This window comes from Tamandua tetradactyla, chromosome 21 (genome assembly GCF_023851605.1).
Source record: "Tamandua tetradactyla isolate mTamTet1 chromosome 21, mTamTet1.pri, whole genome shotgun sequence".
Classification (NCBI taxonomy): domain Eukaryota; kingdom Metazoa; phylum Chordata; class Mammalia; order Pilosa; family Myrmecophagidae; genus Tamandua; species Tamandua tetradactyla.
In genome coordinates this window covers 692,757-713,868 of record NC_135347.1, presented here as the reverse complement: position 1 = coordinate 713,868, position 21,112 = coordinate 692,757, and the positions used below count along the sequence as shown (strand labels likewise).

The following is a 21,112-nucleotide window of genomic DNA, read 5'->3' as shown; positions in this document are numbered from 1 at the left end:
TGTACTTACTGCCTTATCCCTTTCATTTAAAGAAAAATGGTTTTTAATACTTTCTCTTCCATTTCTTTTTTTTAAACATGGGCAGGCACCAGGAACTGAACCTGGGTCTCAGGCATGGCAGGCGAGAACTCTGCCACTGAGCCACCGTGGCCCACCCTCTTCCATTTCTTTTAAAACAGTTGCAGAGTAGTAATGGATCATATGCTACCTCAGCCACCTAAAATGTCACTCAAGCAGGTTTTTGTTTTTGATTTGGTTTTGTGTGCTGTATGGAGGGGGGTCACATTTTGTTCTTTTTCCATGTGACTATCCCATTATTGCAGCACCATTTGTTGATTTGGGGATGGGGGTTCGGGGAGGAGGAGTGCATGAATTGGGAATCAAACTCAGGTCTCCCGCTTGGCAGGCGAAATTCTACCACTGAACTACCCTTGTACTCCCTTCAAGCATTTTTATTATATTATTATTGGATGGAGTCTCTCCTTTCAGAGATTTAAATGTTTTGGTATTTTAATATGTTGTAAAATTCCAAGTTTGGCTATAGGAGTCTTTATTCTTATACTATTCTACATATCTGGTTATTGTATAAATCTTTATAATGCTTATTCTCAGAGAAAGGGCCAAAGGGAAAATGAATGATTTAGGTTTAAAAAGCCAATCCATTTCAATATTATGTTCACAGTGATTGTGATTTTGTGAAAAGAAAATACAGGTATGATAAGAGAAAAAAGTATGCTAAATACAGTGGTTGTGGTAGAGTAGTGATAGTTAGCATGATTTTGCCACCTATGTTGCATTAAGTTATATTAGTTTTATTTCTAGGAAAGACATTAAAATTTTTTTTTTAAGATCGTTGATGATCCTTCTAGCGTAAATGTGTATATGCTAGAGTGTACATCAGTTAAAATGTGTATCGGCTTTGTCAGATTTTAGTAGTGTTTTGTTTTAGAAATGCATGTGCAAGATATTACCATACTTTTTGTTTGTTTTTAGGTAGAAAAGGCATATGTGTTACATAGTGGAATGTTTTACTTTTCCCATGTAGGTTGAAGCTCTCTCCAAGCCCTTCTTCTCGTGTGACAGTGTCACGGGCATCTTCTAGTCGCAGTGTTCGTACAACCAGAGGAAAGCGGAAGAGAGTTGATGTGGAAGAGTCTGAGGCAAGCAGCAGTGTTAGCATCTCTCATTCTGCCTCAGCTACTGGGAATGTTTGCATTGAAGAGATAGATGTTGATGGGAAATTTATCCGCTTGAAGAACACTTCGGAACAGGTAAAAAAAGAAAAACACAACATTTTTTCTCCAACAAGCCTTTACTGATTGGTGTTTGATCCTTCAACTGTAAGAATTCTTCAGCCTTTATTACCTTTATTTGGATTCATCAGTTTTATGGAATAAAGGTTTCCTTTCTCCTTATAACATAAATTCATGAAGAAATGGCTAAATTAAAATAGGAGGAGGAGGTGGAGTGTCATTGGTAGTTTTCTTATTAGAGTTATTAAAACTTACCTTGTACATGGATGCATGAATACTTTCTATGGGCAAAGGAGCGCTAGCAATTGTGATACTAAAGAGGTTAGGTCATGAGGCCTCTCTCAGTCATAATTTCCAAAAGCAAAAGAACCAGAGTAGCCTCTGCTGCCCCATTATTGCAATTTTGCTATTTTTCAAAAGGCATAACAGCCCTTGGTGGAGCTATTCTGGAACTGGCTCTCATCCTGGTTTATTCTTTTTTGATATGTATTCACATGCCATGTAGCCATCCAAAGTGTGCAGTCTGGTTCACCATATCATCATATAGCTGTACATTTATCATCACAATCAACTTTTTTTCTTTTTTTTGTGAAAAATAACATATGTACCAAAAAGCAATACATTTCAAAGCACATCACAACAATTAGTTGCAGAACAGTGGTGTATTCTTATCTTTGGGTTAGAGGTACATATGTATTAGTGGAACTCTTTGCTTTAATACCCTGCACCTTCCCATGGATGTTGGGCAGTTTTGGGCAATTTTGGAGAGAAAGTTGAGAGCTATCACCTAGGACTGACTCATTGTATCATTGGGCCCGTTCTTCCAGGTAAGAAAGCTGTTTGTATGGGGGTGGTACAAATGCAGAAGAAAAGGAACTTATGTGTCTATATTTTTAAAAGCCTAAAACAGTCAAATGTTGAATGTTTATAATTAGGATTTTGATAGCTAGATTATATTATAAATTTTAATGACATACCCGATCTAGCAGTGAATATGACCATTTCATTTGGTTCATATTCTTTTTCTTCTGGTTTTGACCTCCTTAAAATTAAATTCCTTAATAATTGATTAACTGCAGCAATGTAGAAGTTACTGTTTTACAGAATGACAAAACCATCTTTTTATAGTAGGAAAACATGAATCATGGGAAGACAGTCATAAAATTGTTTTCAGTTTAACTGCCTATATGGATTAATTCAATTATTCCATAACATTCTGCATATTTGAAAATTGACCTTATTTTATTTTGTTCTGTGAATAGGATCAACCAATGGGAGGCTGGGAGATGATCAGAAAAATAGGAGACACATCAGTAACTTACAAATATACCTCAAGATATGTGCTGAAGGCAGGCCAGACTGTTACAGTAAGTGCAACTGCTTTGCTCAACTAACAGATAAAGTAGTTTAAAATAGTTTGGCTTAAAGAGAAACATTTAAGAAATTAGCATTTTATAAGTACTATTAAAGATTGAGAAAAATTATCTTACTGAGAGTGGTGATCGACTATTAATTTAAAGATTAGTAGTCAATTAGAGGGACTGACCTTTGCCTTCTTATTTTGTCTGCTCCAGCAGATGTGAATTAGCTCTCTTGACTGATACTTACATGGCCCGGTCTTATGCAGGAGATACATCATGGCCCTTAGGAAGATAATCTGTTAATACTAGCTGTATGCCTTAAAACAACAGCTCTCAACCTTGGGTGAACATCAGAATTGTCTGGGGAGTGTTTGGTGTCCAGGCCCCACCCTGAACTTAGCAAATCACCATCTCTGGGTTTGGGATATAGGCCGATGTTTTGAACAAAAGCCCTTAGGTAATAGGCACCCTTGCAAAGAATCACTGCTTGGAAACATAATATTTTGCAAGGGCAAATTGTGGTTTTTGATTAGTATTTAAGGTTCCAGATTGGCAATGTGGCATTCTGACTCTATCTTTGCTTCTAAATCACTCTACTGGCATGTTTTGAATTAGCACATTTTTAATGCTTATTTAATATTATTAGTTCACCTTTCGGAGACATATGCTTCATCGAGTAAGCAAAATATTCCTTTGCTTTTACTTATTACTAAATTAGACTTAGCAAACAATAAAATGTCAATTTTGGTATAGATTTCAAAGAAGTCACTATTTTTATCCCTAAGAAATACAGAGATAATTGTCTCCTTCCTTTTTTGGATCAAATGTTTTAAATTTTATAATTGATTCAAATTTTACTTAATATTTAAGATCAGAGGCTCAAAGTGCAGATTAGAACGTCTCTAAAAGAATGTGTATTCTGAGAGCGTAATGCCGCTGTGAATATATCAGATGCTAGTTTTGTAGTAATGGGAAGAGATATTCAATCTTTCTGTCCTTTCTTCTCTAATAATTATATAGTGAAAGAAAAATTGCTCAGTCCATTATGTGTTTTATGGTAGCTGTATAACACAGTGGAAAAATCATGTTTTAATTCAGAAGATTCAGATTTGGATAAGTGCTTTCTTTGGTAATGTGATACGCTTATGCCCGTCATCTGCTTTTTCCACCGGCTGTAGTTCCTCAGGGACCAAATGGATATATATTCTATAGGTGTGGTGGGACACTCAGATCATATAAGGTAGCATCATAAATTTATTTCTCTTCAACAGTTAGCATTTAATGTGACAAGTTTTTCTGAAGAGAATGGCGATAAGTGATCTTAATTGTATAAGGCAATAGCAAAGATCAGTTTAAAACTCTAGAACAGAAATATGCGAACCACATATGTAATATCAAATTTTCTAGTAGCCTCATTTAAGAAATATAAAAAAGAAACACATGAGATTAATAATTTATTATATTTAATCCATTATATCAAAATATTATTGTTTTAACATGTTATTAATATAAAAAAATTATTAGTCAGATACTTTACATTCTTTATGACCAAGTCTTTGAAATTTGGTGTATATTTTGCCCATATTGCATATCTTAGTTTGGTTTCACCACATTTTCAAGTGCTCAGAAGCCACATATGGACGATGGTTACTGTATTAAACAACACGTTCTAGAACTTTTTTTTTAATTATAGGGTAAGATACACTGTAAGGTTATTGGCATTTTATGATGATTACTAATACTAAACCATCAGTGACATAGACTAATGAACAGTTTAGCTGGAAATTAGGAGGACTGACGTTCTACTCAGCATTCCCTTAACTGGGAAGTCGACCTAGACTCAGTTCCTTTTTTCAGTTTCATCCTAGTAAATGCTCCCCACCCTTTCCATTTGTAATGCTGACGGAAGTTTAGGGCTTTATGCTAATCAATAATTCATAGATACTTCTCCCCATTAAAAAATACACCTGCCGCCACCATTTCCAACTTTCCTTTTGCCATCATGTGGTTCTTTATATTGTATGACAATTTTTTTTAAAAAAATTTTTATTAATTAAAAAAAAATTACAAGAAAGAAACACAAACATTCCCAACACATACACTCAGCAATTCACAATGTCATCACATAGTTGCATATTCATCACCATGATCATTTCCCAGAACATTTGCATCAATTCAGAAAAAGAAATAAAGACAACAGAAAAATAAAGCAAAAACAGAAAAAAAAAATTTTACATACCATACCCCTTACCCCTCCCTGTCATTGATAACTAGCATTTCAAACTAAATTTTAACATTTGTTCCCCCTATTACTTATTTTTATTCTGTATGTTCTACTCATCTGTTGACAAGGTAGATAAAAGGAGCATCAGACACAAGATTTTCACAATCACACAGTCACATTGTGAAAGATATGTCATTATACAATCATCCTCAAGAAACATGGCTACTGGAACACAGCTCTACATTTTCAGGCAATTCCCTTCAGCTTCTCCACTACATCTTGGTTAACAAGGTGATATCTACTTAATGCATAAGAATAACCTCCTTGTATGACAATTTATGGATTATAAAACTTAATTCTATTTTCATATGATCTTTATAAAATATCAGGGTTAGTAGTATTATCCCTATACATGGATGAGATTCGGGCTCCTGGTATATTTGTCCAGGATTCAAAGCTAGGTCTTTTGACTCCCAGGTTTTCTGTACCCGACTCATACTTTTTTGCCCATAAATGCATTAAAAAGTTTGGCAGAATTCCTGTGCTGATAAGAAGAGAACCGTAATTATTTTCTTTGCTTAGCTGATTTCAAAAGCAATTCAGTGTCTCCTCAAATAGTGGAAAGAGAGTTTATTCATTTCCTGTATTCTTTTTGGAGCAATCTCAGACACTCCAGGGTATTGTGACACTGTCCCTGTTTGTGGACATGCTGGATTCCATGAGCATATTCTACTGTTCCTGCAGAAAGTATGAGAGAAGTTAGTCATCTCCTCAATTCCTGCTGTAGGCAGCCAGAAAATACTATTAGAGAGTGTCAGATATAGCACAGAAAGATGGCCCATAAAACTCAGGGCAGTAGAGTGCTCGTAGTGAGAGGTAATACTCATTGGGGGAGCCAGTCCTCCCCGTGGATAATTATTTGCTGATCACAACAATCCCATGCATAATAAGTACTATTATCGCTCCATTTTAGCTTCCAAATTAGGAAGTAGGCTAACTTGCTCAAGGTCACCTGGCATGTAGAGGTGCTAGGATGTGATTGTAGGCAGCTTCACTCCAGAGCTCTGAGTATCAAGATTTTCATTTATGAGCTGGGGAAGTGGATGCCTTGGGTAGCTCTGTGAGTTTTCTTAGACATCCAGGTAGTTCATGGAGCAAGTCTGAAGCTACACATAGTTTTCAGACTTTTAGGATCAGTCTTCTTATAAGGTGTTCAAGTCTCATCATTATACTACTTTTATTGGGATGTGAGAGAGCTGGGTTCTGGGTATAATGATTTCCCTTTTTTCCCTCCAGATATGGGCTGCAAATGCTGGTGTCACAGCCAGTCCTCCCACTGACCTCATCTGGAAGAACCAGAACTCTTGGGGCACTGGCGAAGATGTGAAAGTTATACTGAAAAATTCTCAGGGAGAGGTATGGCCATTTTGTCAGTGCCACTGCAATGCCAGTTTCACCTGAAAGTTTGTTGTGCAGGTGTGATTTCTTTTCAAAAGTCAAATTGAAATATGAAGTGACAGATTGCTTAAATCAGACCAAGGCTGCTAAGTTAAACTGAAATTATCTTCAAATTTTAGGAAAGATGAATATATCTGAAGAGTACGGTTTTTAGCACAGGCTTCAGAGTTAGATCGTTCATGTTCAGTTTCTACCTGCACTACATACCGGCTTTGTATTTTTGGGCACATTATTTCTCCTCTCTGTTTCAGTTTTCTCATTTTAAAATGAAGATAATATTAATGGATTAAATGGGAAGTGCTTAGATCAGTGCCTGGCCTCTCATGATCCCCTTAGTAAGTGCTTATATTATTAACCTTGTTACCAGCTCTTACAGTTCTCCTAAAACTCTGTGTTCAAAGATTTGGGGCATACATCTGCTTGATGCATGTTTTCAGCATGTCAGTTTTAGAATTCTTGCCAAAAACCGTGGCCCACCCTCCACTGCAATGTAACATACCACCCCACGTACCGTATATCAGTCTCATAAATAACACCATTCCTAAGGAAATAAAGCATACTTTGAAGCTAGGAAAGCCTGTTTTAATCCCAGTATTTCCCCAGCCTGATTACTTTATTCAGATGCCTTACAAAACTTCAGTGCACCTCTGTTTAGAATTTCAGAGTTCTTCCTTGTTTGTAACTATTGCCACAGCATGTTAATGGAGCTTGTAGTATAAGTTCAGAGTAGCTTGTGCCTCTTTTTTTTTCTTCTCTGAGTTGTAATGCTGTTTCTTCATCTGCTAGTGAGATTTAAGTTGGCTTGTGAGGAAGCCATAGCTAGGACCTTGCTCTCACGTTTTTCCTGGTTCTGACCTAGGCTGCAGGCTCTGTCCTTCCCTCACAGCATGAGCAGGCACACACTTGGTTCCCATGCTGCTCGCACAATGTACGTGTTAGTAGTCCCCTCTCACTAGACTGAGAGCAGAGACCGCTTCTGATTTATCTTGGTGTCATGCCTGGCACATAGTAAGTAATCCGTAACTATTTATTGGATTAAAAAAAATGAACATGGACTTTCATTTAAATCCTGAGAAATAAAGTAACAGGATTCATCTTGGGAGTCTGCCGTGTTTGAAGAGTCAGTCCATCTTCTTGTCCGTACCTCACCATAGACATCTGCTGGTGTTTAGACTTCTCTTCATAGTGGATTCATTGTCTACTGGATGATAGTGCCCCTGATCTGAGGCTGAGATTTTTTTTAATCTTTTTATTGACAGATCTTCCCACACATACGTTCCGTACATGGTGTACACTCAGTGGCTACAGTATTATCACATAATTATGTATTCATGACCATAACCATTTTTAGAATATTTGTATCACTCCAGAAAAAGAAATAAAAAAGAAACAAAAAATACTCATACATCCCATGCCCCTTACTCCTCCCTCTCATTGACCACTAGCATTTCCATCTACCCAATTTATTTTATCCCTTATCCCCCTTATTATTTATTTATTTTTTATCCATTTTTTTTTACTTATCTGTCTATACCCTGGATAAAAGGAGCATCGGACACAAGGTTTTTACAATCATATAGTCACACTGCAAAAATTATATCTTTATACAATCGGCTTTAAGAATCAAGGCTACTAGAGCACAGCTAAAAGTTTCAGATACTTCCCTCCAGCCACTCCAATACACCATAAACTAAAAAGGTTATCGGTATAATGCATAAGAATAACCTCCTCTGTCTCTCAACTGTGTTTGAAATCTCTCAGCCACCGACACTTTTATTTTGTCTCATTTCCCTCTTCCCCTTTTTGGTCAAGAAGCTTTTCTCAATCCCTTGATGCTGGGTCCTAGTTCATCCCAGGAGTCCTGTCCCGTGTTGCCAGGGAGATGTCCACCCTGGGAGAAAGACTGCGATCTAAAAGGGAGTGGCGCCTTATGTTTTCACCGCAGGCCTCAGTACAGCTCTGTGAGATTTTTTACCATAGTTGGGGATTTGCCTCCACATTCCTGCTTGGTTCTTGGTAGGGGTTAGTTTTCAAATGCCTTACATAATTCACACATTTCAAGTGGCTGTTGAGAATTGTTCCTGTTCTCTGTGCTACCTGCTACTTGCTACCTGCTTTCAGCACTTAGGGATGTTTCCTAGCTGTCATGGGTACTGTCACCCGTGTGCTAGAATAGCTGCAGCCCCTGTAACTAGTAGTTATCCCAAATTGGCAGAACATGTTTCTTTCAAAACATTGTTATGAGTGGTTATTTACTCAGATTGAAAAGTGCTGCTGTAAGAGGTACATGGCAGATTTGAGTAGGCTTCTGTGAGCTGCCGAATCTGACTTTTGTGTGTGTGTGTGTGTGTGAAATGTGTTCGAAGTTAGAAACAATCTCTTAGGGTGGTATTTGGAATGCAGCATGTTTAAAGTGCTACACTGCTTGTGAACAAAGTTGTATGAAGACATGAGTGGGATACATTGTGAGACATTTCAATAAAGCCACCAGAAGTTAAGGTTTTCCTTCATTATTCAAACCATCCAGTATTAGAGTATTTCACTGGTTTGTTTGACCATTTTTTTAAGCAAACTTTCATTGCCTTCTACTTTGCTAGGCTCTGTGTTAAATGATTCCTGTCAGAAATGAGGAAAGTATCATGAATTTAATTCTTAATAGGTCCCAGACCATGTTAGCAACAAATTAAAAATACCGTTTTGGAGACAACTTTTCTATAAAATTATAGGTAAATTGGCTTTTGTCAGTCAGATAAGTTAATACGTTTTATATATATATATATATATATATGTATAACATATACATATATATGTTTCTTATTGCTGGTATATTGGAGATGTCAGAAAATCCAATTAAACTAGTTTAAAAATAATGGAAATTCACATAACCAAAAATTCAGAGAGTAATGGGCTTGTTCTAGTGGCTCACACAATGGCCCCTAGGATTTGCCTGCTGTCTCTCCTTCTCGGCTTGTCTTCCTTTGTGGACAGCAGATGGCTGCTGGCTGTTTCTAGAGGCAGCATTCCAGGTTTGCTTCTTGGGAGAAGGAGCGTCTTCTGCCTCAGGGTACCCATTCATGGCTTCACTTTTTTTGGGGGGGTGGTGCATAGTCTGGGAATTGAACCTGGGTCTCCCGCATGGAAGGTGAGCATTCTAACACCCCTGAACCACCCGTGCACCCTTTGACTTCACTTTTATTGTACCAACTTGGGACATAGATTCACCCCTAAGCCAGTGTCTGGAGTCAGAAGGATGGAGTTAAGTGAGACTTTTGTCCCTACCTTGTAGCCAAATCGCCCTCAGATAAAACTGAGGGCCCTTACCTAGAAATGAGGGAGGAGATGCTAGAAGATTAAAAACAATAAATATTACTGTAGTAAAATATGTTTTTCTGTGAGGAAAATAAAAAATAAAGCAATCTTGTGCCTTCCAGAATGTGTACATGCTGACAGTTTTTTATGCAAAGAATTACGTACACATGGAGGGAGATCTTATAGTTCAACAACTAGCTCCTGCGACAACAAACACAAGGCTCTGCTTGGTGACATTGCTGATTGCTGTGGTGTGATTCCCTCGTAGTGGCTGATTCCAGGCTACCAACATGATTTGACTGATTGCAGAGTTGTGACCACTGACTAAATTAATGTATTTTTATTGAACAGTGGCAGATCAATAATGTTTTACATAGAGTAAAATCTGTCATATAAGACCATTTGTATGTGCCTTTAATTTATATGTGTTTAGGCTTAGGAGGAATTTTTGGATGAAGATAGGTGTTTATTTGTACCTTGAATTATAATAATTTCTTAGGCCTATAACTTCCAATATCATTTGGTTCTAAATGTATTTTTTTTACTATTTTTCCATAGTGTTTTTTACCTTATTCATTAGTCATTTGTTTTCCATAGGCTTTCTGTATCAAAAAAATTTAAAAACCGATTGTTTTTAAGATGTTTTCAAATGAAAAGTGCTTAACAGCAGGCTTACATTAAAAGTGTGGTTTTATTGAAGTTATTCATAATTAATGAGGTTGGTCAAGGGTCTGTTTTCTAAGTCTCATTTGACACTAACAATCTTAGGTTACATTGTGTGCTTTAAGAGCCAGCAGCTAGGTTTTAGCATATGTGCCTACCACAAGCTGCTAGAAGCTGAAATGTGAGAAGTCTATAACAGAAGATTTTTCTTTCATTTTAAGAAGAAATGAGGAAAACTGGTTACCCTCAAAGCCGTTTGAGAGTGTTTTTTCTGTTTCATATGCTGTCCTCTCCTAGTTGATGTCTTGCTTCAAAGACTTGTAATTGTTCCACATACTTTTCTCTTTATTATCTTTATTGAGAAATCTTCACACACAGTCCATCTACTGTATACAGTCAATGGAACAGTTGTGTATCCAACACATGATCATTTTTAGAGCATTAGCATCACTCCAGAAAAAGAAATAAAAAGAAAAATCTCATACATCCCATACCCCTTACCCTTCCCTCTCATTGACACTAGTAGTTCAGTCTACCCAATTTATTTTATCTCTTATCCCCCCTATTATTTATTTATTTATTTTTACTCATCTGTCCATACCCTGGATAAAAGGAGCACCAGACACAAGGTTTTCACAGTCACATGTTCACATTATAAAACCTGTATCATTATACAGTCATATTCAAGAATTAAGGCTACCGGAACACAGCTCAGTAGTTGCAGGTACTTCTAGCCTCTCCTATATACCATAAACTAAATAGGGATATCTATATAATGAGTAAGAATAACCCCCAGTATATACTCTCGACTCTGAAATTTCTCAGCCTCTGGAACTTTGTTTTATCTCATTTCTCTCTTCTTCTTTTTTGGCCAAGAAGGCTTTCAGTCCCATGATACTGGGTCCCAGCTCATCCCAGGAGTCCTGTCCCACGTTGCCAGGGAGATTTTATACCCCTAGGAGTTATGCCCCACATACGGGGGAGGGCAGTGAGTTCATTTGTCCAGATGACTTAGAGAAAGTCCACATCTGAGCAACAAAAGAGGTTCTCTGGGGGTGACTCTTAGGCATAATTATAAATAGGCTTAGCCCATCCTTTGCAGGAATAAGTTTCATAGGGACAACCCCCAAGATCAAGGCCTCAGCCTGTTGACTTGGTTGTTCCTATTACTTGTGAGAATGTCAGGAATTCCCCAAATGGGGAAGTTGAGTATTTCCTCCTTTCTCCCCAGTCGCCCAAGGGGACTTGCAAATATGTTTTAAATCTCTGCACAAATTACTTTGGGATATATTGGGCATCACATTAACCTATCCAAACCAAAAAGATCTCATGCACTATTCAAGATTTCATATAATTAGGGTGTTCAAAAAAACTGACCATACAGATCAGTTTGCTACCCAGATATACCAAGTGAGCTACCAAGTGAGTTAACGCAAAATATAAATTTTGTATCAACTAAACATTTCTGCCTTTGGTCTCACACAGAAGTTAAAGTTTTGAAATATAGACCACATCATCCTTTACCCTGTATTGTTATTTACTTTAGTCCTATCCAGAACAGCTTCATTCATATCTCTAGTTGAAGTCTGATCACTTTTTCAACTTTTTTAAACAGTTGCTGTATGGGCTAATGCTTGACCTTCATAGCTTCAGTGTTCTAACTCAAAGCCTCAGATGTCACACAAATAACCAAAGTTACAGGGAACAACCAGGTTATATACGAATAGCTCAGTATCTCAGAATTTAGAAGTAACAGTTACATCTCCTGAATATATGGATCCACATACTTTTAAAATTTTTATTAATTCAGTTAAAGCAGGCTGATATTTATGAAATGACTATTTGTTTTTTTAAACACCGACTAATCTCACAGAATTGAAGTTTTTAAGTAATTGTGAGCAACTTAAAATGGCCATCTTCCTTGGTCCTGCAGCAATAAAAAATCCTCACAAAATATGACTGTTCTACCACCCTACTTCACTGACAGAGCATAACCTGGACATATTTAACATTAAAGTTTCATTTCTATCACAGTGTGTTTTTTTTTTGCTTTGTTTTGTTTTTTTCTTCCCAGCTGGTTTGTGCTAAATTTCAGATAAGCTTTTACTAATGTAATTTAAACATTTTCCTCTGTAGAATTATCTTCTTTAATGACCCTAGGACAAAGTACAGAATAAAATTAGATTCTCTGTAGCACTCTCTAGGACAAACTCATTTACTTTCTGCCAGATCATCAGGTTAGCCTTGTGCTATCAAACAAAAACATTGTGTTTGTGCCAAGTCAGCATTCTCTAGAGGAATGTAATCTGTATTTGAGCCTTTTAGTAGAAAATGGACGTGATTGCCTTCTGTCCTACCTCCAGTGAATGATGGAACAGTTTCTGTATGGAAGGCATTGGAGTCTCACTGTTGTGATATTGATCAGCAGTGCTCATTTGCCTTGATTCCATTTCGTTCAAGAGGCAGCGGCTGTGCAGGACTGGAAAGGCGCTCACCTTTGTGCCCCACTCACTGGGCGGTCCTCTCGCCCGGTGTTGGTGCTGAGCCTCCAGCTTTACTTCATTCACTCATGTGGCAACTTCTCTTTGCTAGAAGCTGAACTCCTTAAGATGAGTTCCAGTTGAGTTTTATCAAGTATTTAGTGTGCCAAATCTTTTGCAGAATTCTTACAGAATAGGATAAAAAGCAGTGGAGACATCTCAGCAGGTATTTCAAATTGGGTAACAGTAGCTTCCCTGCAGGAAATATTGTAGAGCTAAGAACTTCTACTAATTATGCAAAAATTCTTGTTCCAGTAGCTAAAGCTACTGATGGAAAGACTTTTTAAAAAATAATCCTTGAAGTAGGAATGTTAGTTTTTAAACTTAAGCAAAGAAAAGATCTCCCACTCCTCCAGCCTTTGTGATTTTTAAATATGTGGTTTTAAGTGAAAGCAAACTACTTTTGATTTTAGGAGGTTGCTCAAAGAAGTACAGTCTTTAAAACAACCATACCTGAAGAGGAAGAGGAGGAGGAGGAAGCGCCTGAAGTGGTTGTAGAGGAGGAGCTCCAGCAGCAGGTATTCACTTTAATATGTTTGTTTTCAACACGATTAATAAAATTATGTGTAGAACAAAACCAGTTGTGGGTTTCCCTCCATTACTTCATGAATCAGAATGGTGATCTACCAACTGAGGTTTTACGTTCCAGGGGATATTTAGGCTAGTACCTCAGGGCAGTTCTTTTGTAATTTTTCTATCTCGTTCTATCAAATTTCAATTTTATCTTGCTTTTTCATTTGCACAATATGGTAGAAAATATATATTACTTATAAATAAAAATATCTGGATTGTAATGAATGCCCCAAATTTTTCAATGAATGGGTTCTATGAGTGAAAACTTTGGAGATCACTTTGCAGGGGTCTCATAAAGTTAAAAAAATAAAGAGTAATATATTCAGCTTCATTGAAAAGCAAATTAATTTCTTAGTATAATAAATTCCTAATCATTATGTAACTGCAAGATAGATTTCAGCTGATGCTTAGGCTTTTAAGAGCCCTTGAAATAAAGGTACTCAAAATTCTTTTGTTTTAATTGATTCAAATGAGAATGATTAATAACTAATTGAGCTTTCAGTTACTTTCTCAAGCTGTTTGAGTCTGATCATTAATCAAAGTCCTTACCTTTATCTGTATAAGACTTCATCCCCATATCGCCTGATTTATAATTTAAGTTTTTTGTGCTTCATTAGCGCTATGCCTACTTCAAGTAAACATTCTCCTATGCATTTAGTCTGCAGGGTTGAGAACCACTCTTAAGAACAGATACTTTATTCTTGAAGAGAAAGCATGATCCTCATTTCCTCCCTTTTTTGGGAAACATTACAGTGACTGGAGCTATTTTATAAGAGATATTTCAAGGACAGGTGGCTTAGAATATATATGAGTTGTAGCTGCTGAAAAGCTGAAGACCTCAGGGCCACCAGCATAGCTGACAAGCTCTTTTGAGAATATTCCTTGCCCAGTATTTTGAAGGATGGGAAATTATTTGGAGGTGTTAGAGAAGAAGCAAATGTTGGTGTTCTGAGGATGTTTTAGTTTCTATTGCTGCATTAACATTTCACCCCAAAATTTAGGAGCTTAAAATAGTGATTTCTAACTTCCTGTGATTGATCTGACTGAGCTCAGCTGGGCAGGTCTCCTCCGCTTGGTGGAGACCGAAATCAGTCATGCAGTTCAGCTGGGAGTTTGAGTGAGGCTGGAATGTTGTCCAGGCTCCCCATGTGGCTTGTCATCATTTAGTGGCTTGGCTCAAGGTTCTTTAGGACATGGCAGCTGGCTTCCAAGGACTGAAAGTGGAGAACACCAGATATTTTCAAGTTTGGGCCAGAACCAGCAGTGCCCCTTCTACCGCATTTTCTTAGTCAAAGTAAGACCAGCCCAGAATCAATGTGAGGGTAAATAGTCTCTACCTCTTGATGGGAGGAGTAGCAAAGAATTTGTGGTGACCTTTAATTCACAGTGGGAGATGACCATGTGATTGTACTGTAGGATTTATGTAAGAAATAAACGAAGTTGGAAGGTTGGTATGAATCTAGGCAAGTAGCTTCTGTGCAGTGTAGAACAAAGGAGAAATTGAGAACCACATTTTGGAATATCTCTGGGCGAGCTGAATCAGAGAGGGGTTGAGCATATAAAGGAGGCCACAGAGACTCTGCAATATATAAAGGGAGATTCCTTAAGGCTCGTTGACTAAACTGAAGATGAGAGAAGGAAAAAGAGAATTCAGAATGAGTGAACATGATAGCTTTTATGATCAGGGAAAATAATGATATCAGGGTCCAAAGGAAGATGGAAGAGCACATCAGTTTTGAGAGTGAAAATGATAAATTCTATGAATTTGATGTGATAATGGGATACAGAATAGAGATGTCTACTAGGCAGTTGTAAATTTGCGTGTTGGAAGCTGAGAGTTAGCATAGCAGTAAAGAAGTGATGGCTGAAGCTCTGAGAAGAGAGTACTTAGGGAGAAAGAGAAACTCAGGTCCAAAGAGCGCACCCTGAAAAGCATCCACCGCCGGAGGCAAAGGGGAAGACGAACGGTCGGAAGACATGGCTTTCTAGAAGTTTGAGTAGGGTATGCTTTTGTAGCCAGCAGAAAAGGGTTTGGAGGCTGAGGGGAGTCAGCAGAGTCGGACGCACCAGAGAGGTCACGAAAGATAAAGAGTAAGAGTAGGCCTTTTCAGTTGATAGGAGTTTTTTTGTCAACCTTTAAGAGAGCAGCTGCAGTTTCGTCAAGTGGTGAGTTTCAGGCCATTTTGTGAGATTTTAAGGAATTGGTGGGTGATAAAGAAATGGAGAGAGGAACCATTTTGACTTCACATTCAAGGATGAATCCATCAAGAATGTCTTGTGATGTGGAAGTTTAGAATTTGGCAGGCTGTGCTCTGATGTGGTTGTTCAAAATGGAGTCCGCTGGTCTTCTCCCTGTGTTATAAAAGGATATCAAACAGTGGTTTTCTGTTTTGGCTGCACGATAGAATTATTTAGGGAGCTTTAAAAGAGATGGATGGTTGGATGGATGGCTGCCTTTCTCCAATTAAATAAAATTCTCATTTAATTGATCTCGGGATTTAGCTGGATAGGTTTTGAAAGGTCCTCAGGATCTAATTGTGCAGCCTGGAGCAACCAGATTTGAGAATCGCTGTTTTAGAATTTGTTGAGGTATTCTAGGGAAGAAATCCTTAAGGTTAGAAAGCATAAATGAGAAATGATAAGGGTCCATTTGAAGTTAGGTGATATGGATTTGTAGCATCCCTGTAGTTAAAGGATTTTTTCTTGCTTTGTAGTACTGTGATCCATTTTCTTAGCATTAACTATTCTTTCTGTTTCTTCATCAGGGAGCCCCAAGAGCATCCCATAGAAGCTGTGCAATTATGTGAACTTTTCCAGTCAACTGTCTTCCTCAGAAGCAAGTATGGTAATCCTTGCCTCCGTACAGTGCAGAGCCTTCTCGAAGCACAGAATATTTTTGTATTTCCTTTATGTGAATTTTTAAGCTGCGAATCTGATGGCCTTAATTTCCTTTTTTGACACTGAACGTTTTGTAAAAGAAATCATATCCGTATACTTTGTTGCAAGATGTGAATTATTGACACTGAGCTAATTGTACTGTTTGGAAAGGGTCCCTCAAAATTTTTGACATATTTTGTATGTGTGTTTTTTTAAACTCTTATGAGAGGGGGCATAAGTAAACCACTGTGTGTCTGGGTGTAATCTGAAGATTGCTCCATCTAGATTAGCAATCTGTTCTTGATTATTCTCTGCTATATATAACGGTGCTGTGAGGGAGGGGAAAACATTTTTCAATATTGAACTTTTGTACTGAATTTTTTTGTAATAAGCAATCAAGGTTAAAATTTTTTTTAATAGAAAAGAAAAATTTTATAAGAAGGCAATATTAACCTAATCATCATGTAAGCACTCTGAATGAAGGATTCCACAAAACTTTGTTTTATGGTTATTTCTTCTCTTAGCTTCTTAATTCATAAGGGAATGGTGGGAGGGAGGGATGGGTTTCTCTATTATAATGCATTAGTTGTGTTTTTTAAGATAGTGTAACTTGCTTAAGTTTCTTATGTGACATTAACAAATAAAAATGCTGTTTTAATATTAATCTACTGTCTTTTTAACTAAAAAAAAGCATTTTGGCAGAAAAAGTATTTTGGTTTTGCTTTTGATAAAAATAATTCGGCTTTCTCCTTGAACTGGAGTTTTCCTTAAGACTTTGACAGTGAGGAGGATAAACACAGATACACTTAATCTTTTTTTTCCTTTTTAGTGTTCTTTTGTCATTGATAATGACGGTAATAACTAATGGAAACAGTTGACAGTAGGTAATATTTATTGAGCCAGACATTGTGCACAGTGCTTAAATTTTTTAGCTCACTAATTAGGCCAAAGACCATTCACAATTTTTTCAAGTAGGAATGTCAAATGGGAACATGAGGAGAGTGGGAGAAGATATTCTCTTTTAAAGGAGAAATGAAGAGAATATTTCTAGAGTCTAGTTTTACTGCCTTTTTTTTTCTTTCCTTTTTTAGTTTTACTGCCTTTTAAACTAGGAATTGGAAAGAAATTGATTAAAAGCCATCTTTTAGAGGCGTAATTATGACTGTTATGGAATATAGGTGTGTGCTGTGTGGGGTCTCGGTTGTTATATATGATTATAATTAGTTGTCATTTTTGTAGGTCTTGGGAATTTTTGTCTTGTGTTGCTTGAATGAGTTTATCTTGTAGAAAGCAGAATATCTGAACCATATCTAGAATGAATAGATTAATATTTCAGAAGTGAACTCAGGGGCAGTGTTTGCTTTTCTCTTAAAAATATTCCAGCAGTCAGCTGTGCAAAGACCACCAGCTTTCTCTTGAAAACAACTCAGAAAGCCCCAGAATTACTGTGCTCCATAGATTTATTGCATACTCTGGTGGCATCACAGATCCAAGATAAATCCTGGGTAAGAAATTCTGCCTTGTGAAGCAGATAAGATAACTTTTCTATGCAGATTTATCTTCAGAATGAGAATGGTATTGCAGTATATGGCCGAACTTTGCTGTGAAGTGGTTTACCACAAGATGGGGTTCTTCTCATTAAAATGCTCTCTAGGTACTTCGTTGTGGGATAAATTAGATTTAAAAAAAACCATACTATTAATTGGTGTTAAGGAAAATTGACGGTTACAGTGTAATAGAGTAGTACATATTTTGGTGAAATTTAGAGTGAAAATCCAGGGCTCAGTTAACATAGTTTGTTTTCCCAGGATGTGTGGCAGTGGGTTGTTGAGTCTATTTAAATGGACAAACTGAACTAAATTGAGAATTTCCTAAATTGAGCTGTATCTAAGTTCTTTTCCAGAGAACATGAGAGACTCAGAGTATGTGTTGCCAAAGACTACTGAGTAGCATTTGCTGCTTATTTTGAAATTTAATAATTGCCTCTTTATATTAAATCTGTGTCTTTGCATCAGTGGAACACAGAGATAGAGCTTCCATGAATACATTTCTGGATTATGTATTTTACAATGATCATGAGTTCATCTTCCTCTCTGGTTTTGTCTTTGATTTTCTAGTTTGATTACTATGTTTAGATAGGGATTTAATTGTGTTCTTCTTCTCAGGTCTCGGTATTCTTCACCAAGAAAATTCTGTGTGCCCTTATTTTATTGGATATTACCTCACCCCTGTTCTTTCTCCTTCCTTCTGGGACTTATTCTAGACATATACTGAACTTATCTGACTTCATATTTTTTGCATTTCTCTGTGTTGTATTCTCAGGACCTTTGTATTAACCTCACTAATTTTGTTCTCAGCTCTGTATAATCTGTTTTTTATCCCGTCCATTCCATAACCAATTTCATCGACTATACTTTTCATTTCTGAAGTTGTCTTCAGTGTTTTTCAAATTTGCCTAATCTTTTTTTCAAACATCCTTTTCTTTCATTATAGTTTTATTCTTCATTTAAAAAATTCATTTTAATCATACTTATTTTTTAGTCTCTATATTCTCTTTTCTTCAGTTCTTGAGGTATAAATTTTTCTGTTAACTGCATCTGCTCACTCTCCCAAAGGGTAGTTTTCTTCCTTCTGGGGTTTTTAGGATTGTGAACTCATCTGCATCAAGGGTTATTGATTCTGTGAGTGGTCCATGAACCAGGTGTTTAGTGTTGCTGCAGAATAATTTGGAATTGCCTGTGCCAGTGCCCTGGTGATTGCAGTGGTTCTGTGTAAGCCTACTGTGAGATTAGCGCGTGACTGCTGTTTGCCTTATCTAGGTAACTTCCACGTGCTGCTCCAAAGCCCCAACAGAAGTCTGCGTTTGTTCTAAGCTAGGAAGCAGCATTCTGGTAGTGCATGAATGTTCTGTACTGTATACAGCAGTCTCAGTCCTAGGTCTTCTCCCTTGCCTGGATCCAAAGCCATGTTTCTTACCTCAACCTCCCAGCCATCTCTTTTGTTTTGCTAAAGCTGCCGGATTACAGTATACCAGAAATGAATTGGCTTTTAAAAGGGAATTTATTAAGTTGCAAGTTTAGAGTTCTAAGGCCATAAAAATGCCCAAATTAAAACATCCAGAGAAAGATACTCGACTCTGAAGAAGGGCCACCAACATCTGAGACACCTCTGTCACATGGCAAGGCACACAGCTGGCCTCTATTGGTCCTTGCTCCCGGTTCCATTGCTTTCAGCTGCTGATTCCAGTGGCTTTCTCTCTCTCAGCGTCTGTGGGTCCTTACTTTTCTGGGGCAGACTCTGTCCACTTCTCCAAGTGTCTGTGAACTTTCTTCAAAGTGTTTGTTTCTTGAAGGACTCCAGTAAGCTGGTTAAGACCCACCTTTCACATCTCCATGGAAACAACCTAATCAAAAGGTCCCACCCATAAGATTAGATTAGAAGAATGTGGCTTTTCTGGGGTACATAGTAGTTTCAAACCAGCACACCCCCTAAGGCTTTTATATCAGACTTTGGTTTCTTTGTTCCTTTATGGCACATGGACATTGCTTGTTCTTTGTAGCTTGGCTCTGTACTGAAACAGAATTTTAGTTATATTTTACCCATTTTATAGTGGAAGGAGGGATTGTCCATGTGTCATACATAAAATTTTTTCACATATGTGTATATGTTTATTTTCTTTAACTTTTTTTATTTTCTAGCATAACGTAATTAAATATAAAGCAAAGAAATAAAAAAAGCAATAGTTTTCAAATGACTCTTCAAAAAGTGGTTACAGGATAGATCCCAGAGTTTGTCATGGGTTACCATATGATCCTCTCATGTATATTTGTTCACATATGTGTATATGTATATTTTTTAGAAACAGATTATTTTCTTAAATTATACAATTTCAACCTCTTACCCATCATCCCTTTCAGCAAATCTTAAATTACAGAGGTATTTATTTAAGTGCCTTTTTTCCTGGCCAAAAAGTATTTTAAGAACAGTATAAGAGAAACTGGAAAGAATCATTATGCAGTCCATATGGTTCGCTCATTGACTTCTAAAAAAGTGCAGGTCCGTTCATTGTGGTTCTGTTGCATGAAGTAGCAACATGGGCATGAATTTTAGGAGGTGCCATCTGAGGAGAGTACCTGAATCCTAGGGTTCAAAATTTTGAGACTACGTTCAAGTCCCTGAAGCAAGGTTCTGATAGTTACCTGATATTTAAATGGTAAAACCTGGAATTCTGAAACTGGAACTGACTTTTCTTCCCTCACCTATTTCCCTATCCACTCCCCCTCAAAAAAAAGGCACTGAAGGAAGTAGTATTTAGAATTTCTTTGTTTCCATAATTTGGCTATCTTACTAAGGAGATGTAGGCATGCCTCATTTTATTGCACTTTGCTGATATTGCATGTTTTTACAAATTTATGGAAACCCTGTATCAAGCGATTTTATTAGTACCTTTTTTCTAACAGCACGTGTCACTTTGTGTGTCTGTGTCCCATTGTAATTAAGGTACGTACAGTGCTTTTTAGACACTAATGCTATTGCATACATAATAGGCTATAGTATGGTATAAACATAACTTTTATATGCACTGGGAAATACAAAAAATCCGTGTTTTTGGTGTTATCATGATACTCGCCTTATTGTGGCAGTCTGGGACCGAACCTGCAGTATCTCCAAATTGTATTTAGGTCCAAATTGATGGGAATAAAGAAAATATTTAGGCAAAACACATGCAAAACTCAGAAATCATATTTTTAAAATTAATTAATTAATTTATGTTTTGCAAGGGCAGGCATCGGGAGTCAAACCCGGGTCTCTGGCATGGCAGGCCAGAACTCTGCCTGCTGAGCCACCGTGGCC

At 37.2% G+C, this 21,112-nt stretch overlaps 1 protein-coding gene across 2 annotated transcripts in view; it reads left to right on the top strand.

The window, feature by feature from the left end:
• Positions 1–16,875, top strand: part of LMNB1 (lamin B1) — a 73,428-nt gene extending 56,553 nt beyond the window's left edge. The window contains exons 7-11 of one of the 2 annotated variants that reach the window (XM_077138773.1): positions 1,046–1,271; positions 2,516–2,620; positions 6,135–6,254; positions 13,222–13,326; positions 16,147–16,875. In XM_077138773.1, coding sequence (XP_076994888.1) covers positions 1,046–1,271; positions 2,516–2,620; positions 6,135–6,254; positions 13,222–13,326; positions 16,147–16,188 — 598 coding nt within the window. In that variant the 3' untranslated portion in view covers positions 16,189–16,875. The remainder of the gene's footprint in view (positions 1–1,045; positions 1,272–2,515; positions 2,621–6,134; positions 6,255–13,221; positions 13,327–16,146) is intronic. The other variant, XM_077138774.1, reaches the window with a different exon arrangement.
• The last annotated feature ends 4,237 nt before the right edge of the window (positions 16,876–21,112 follow it).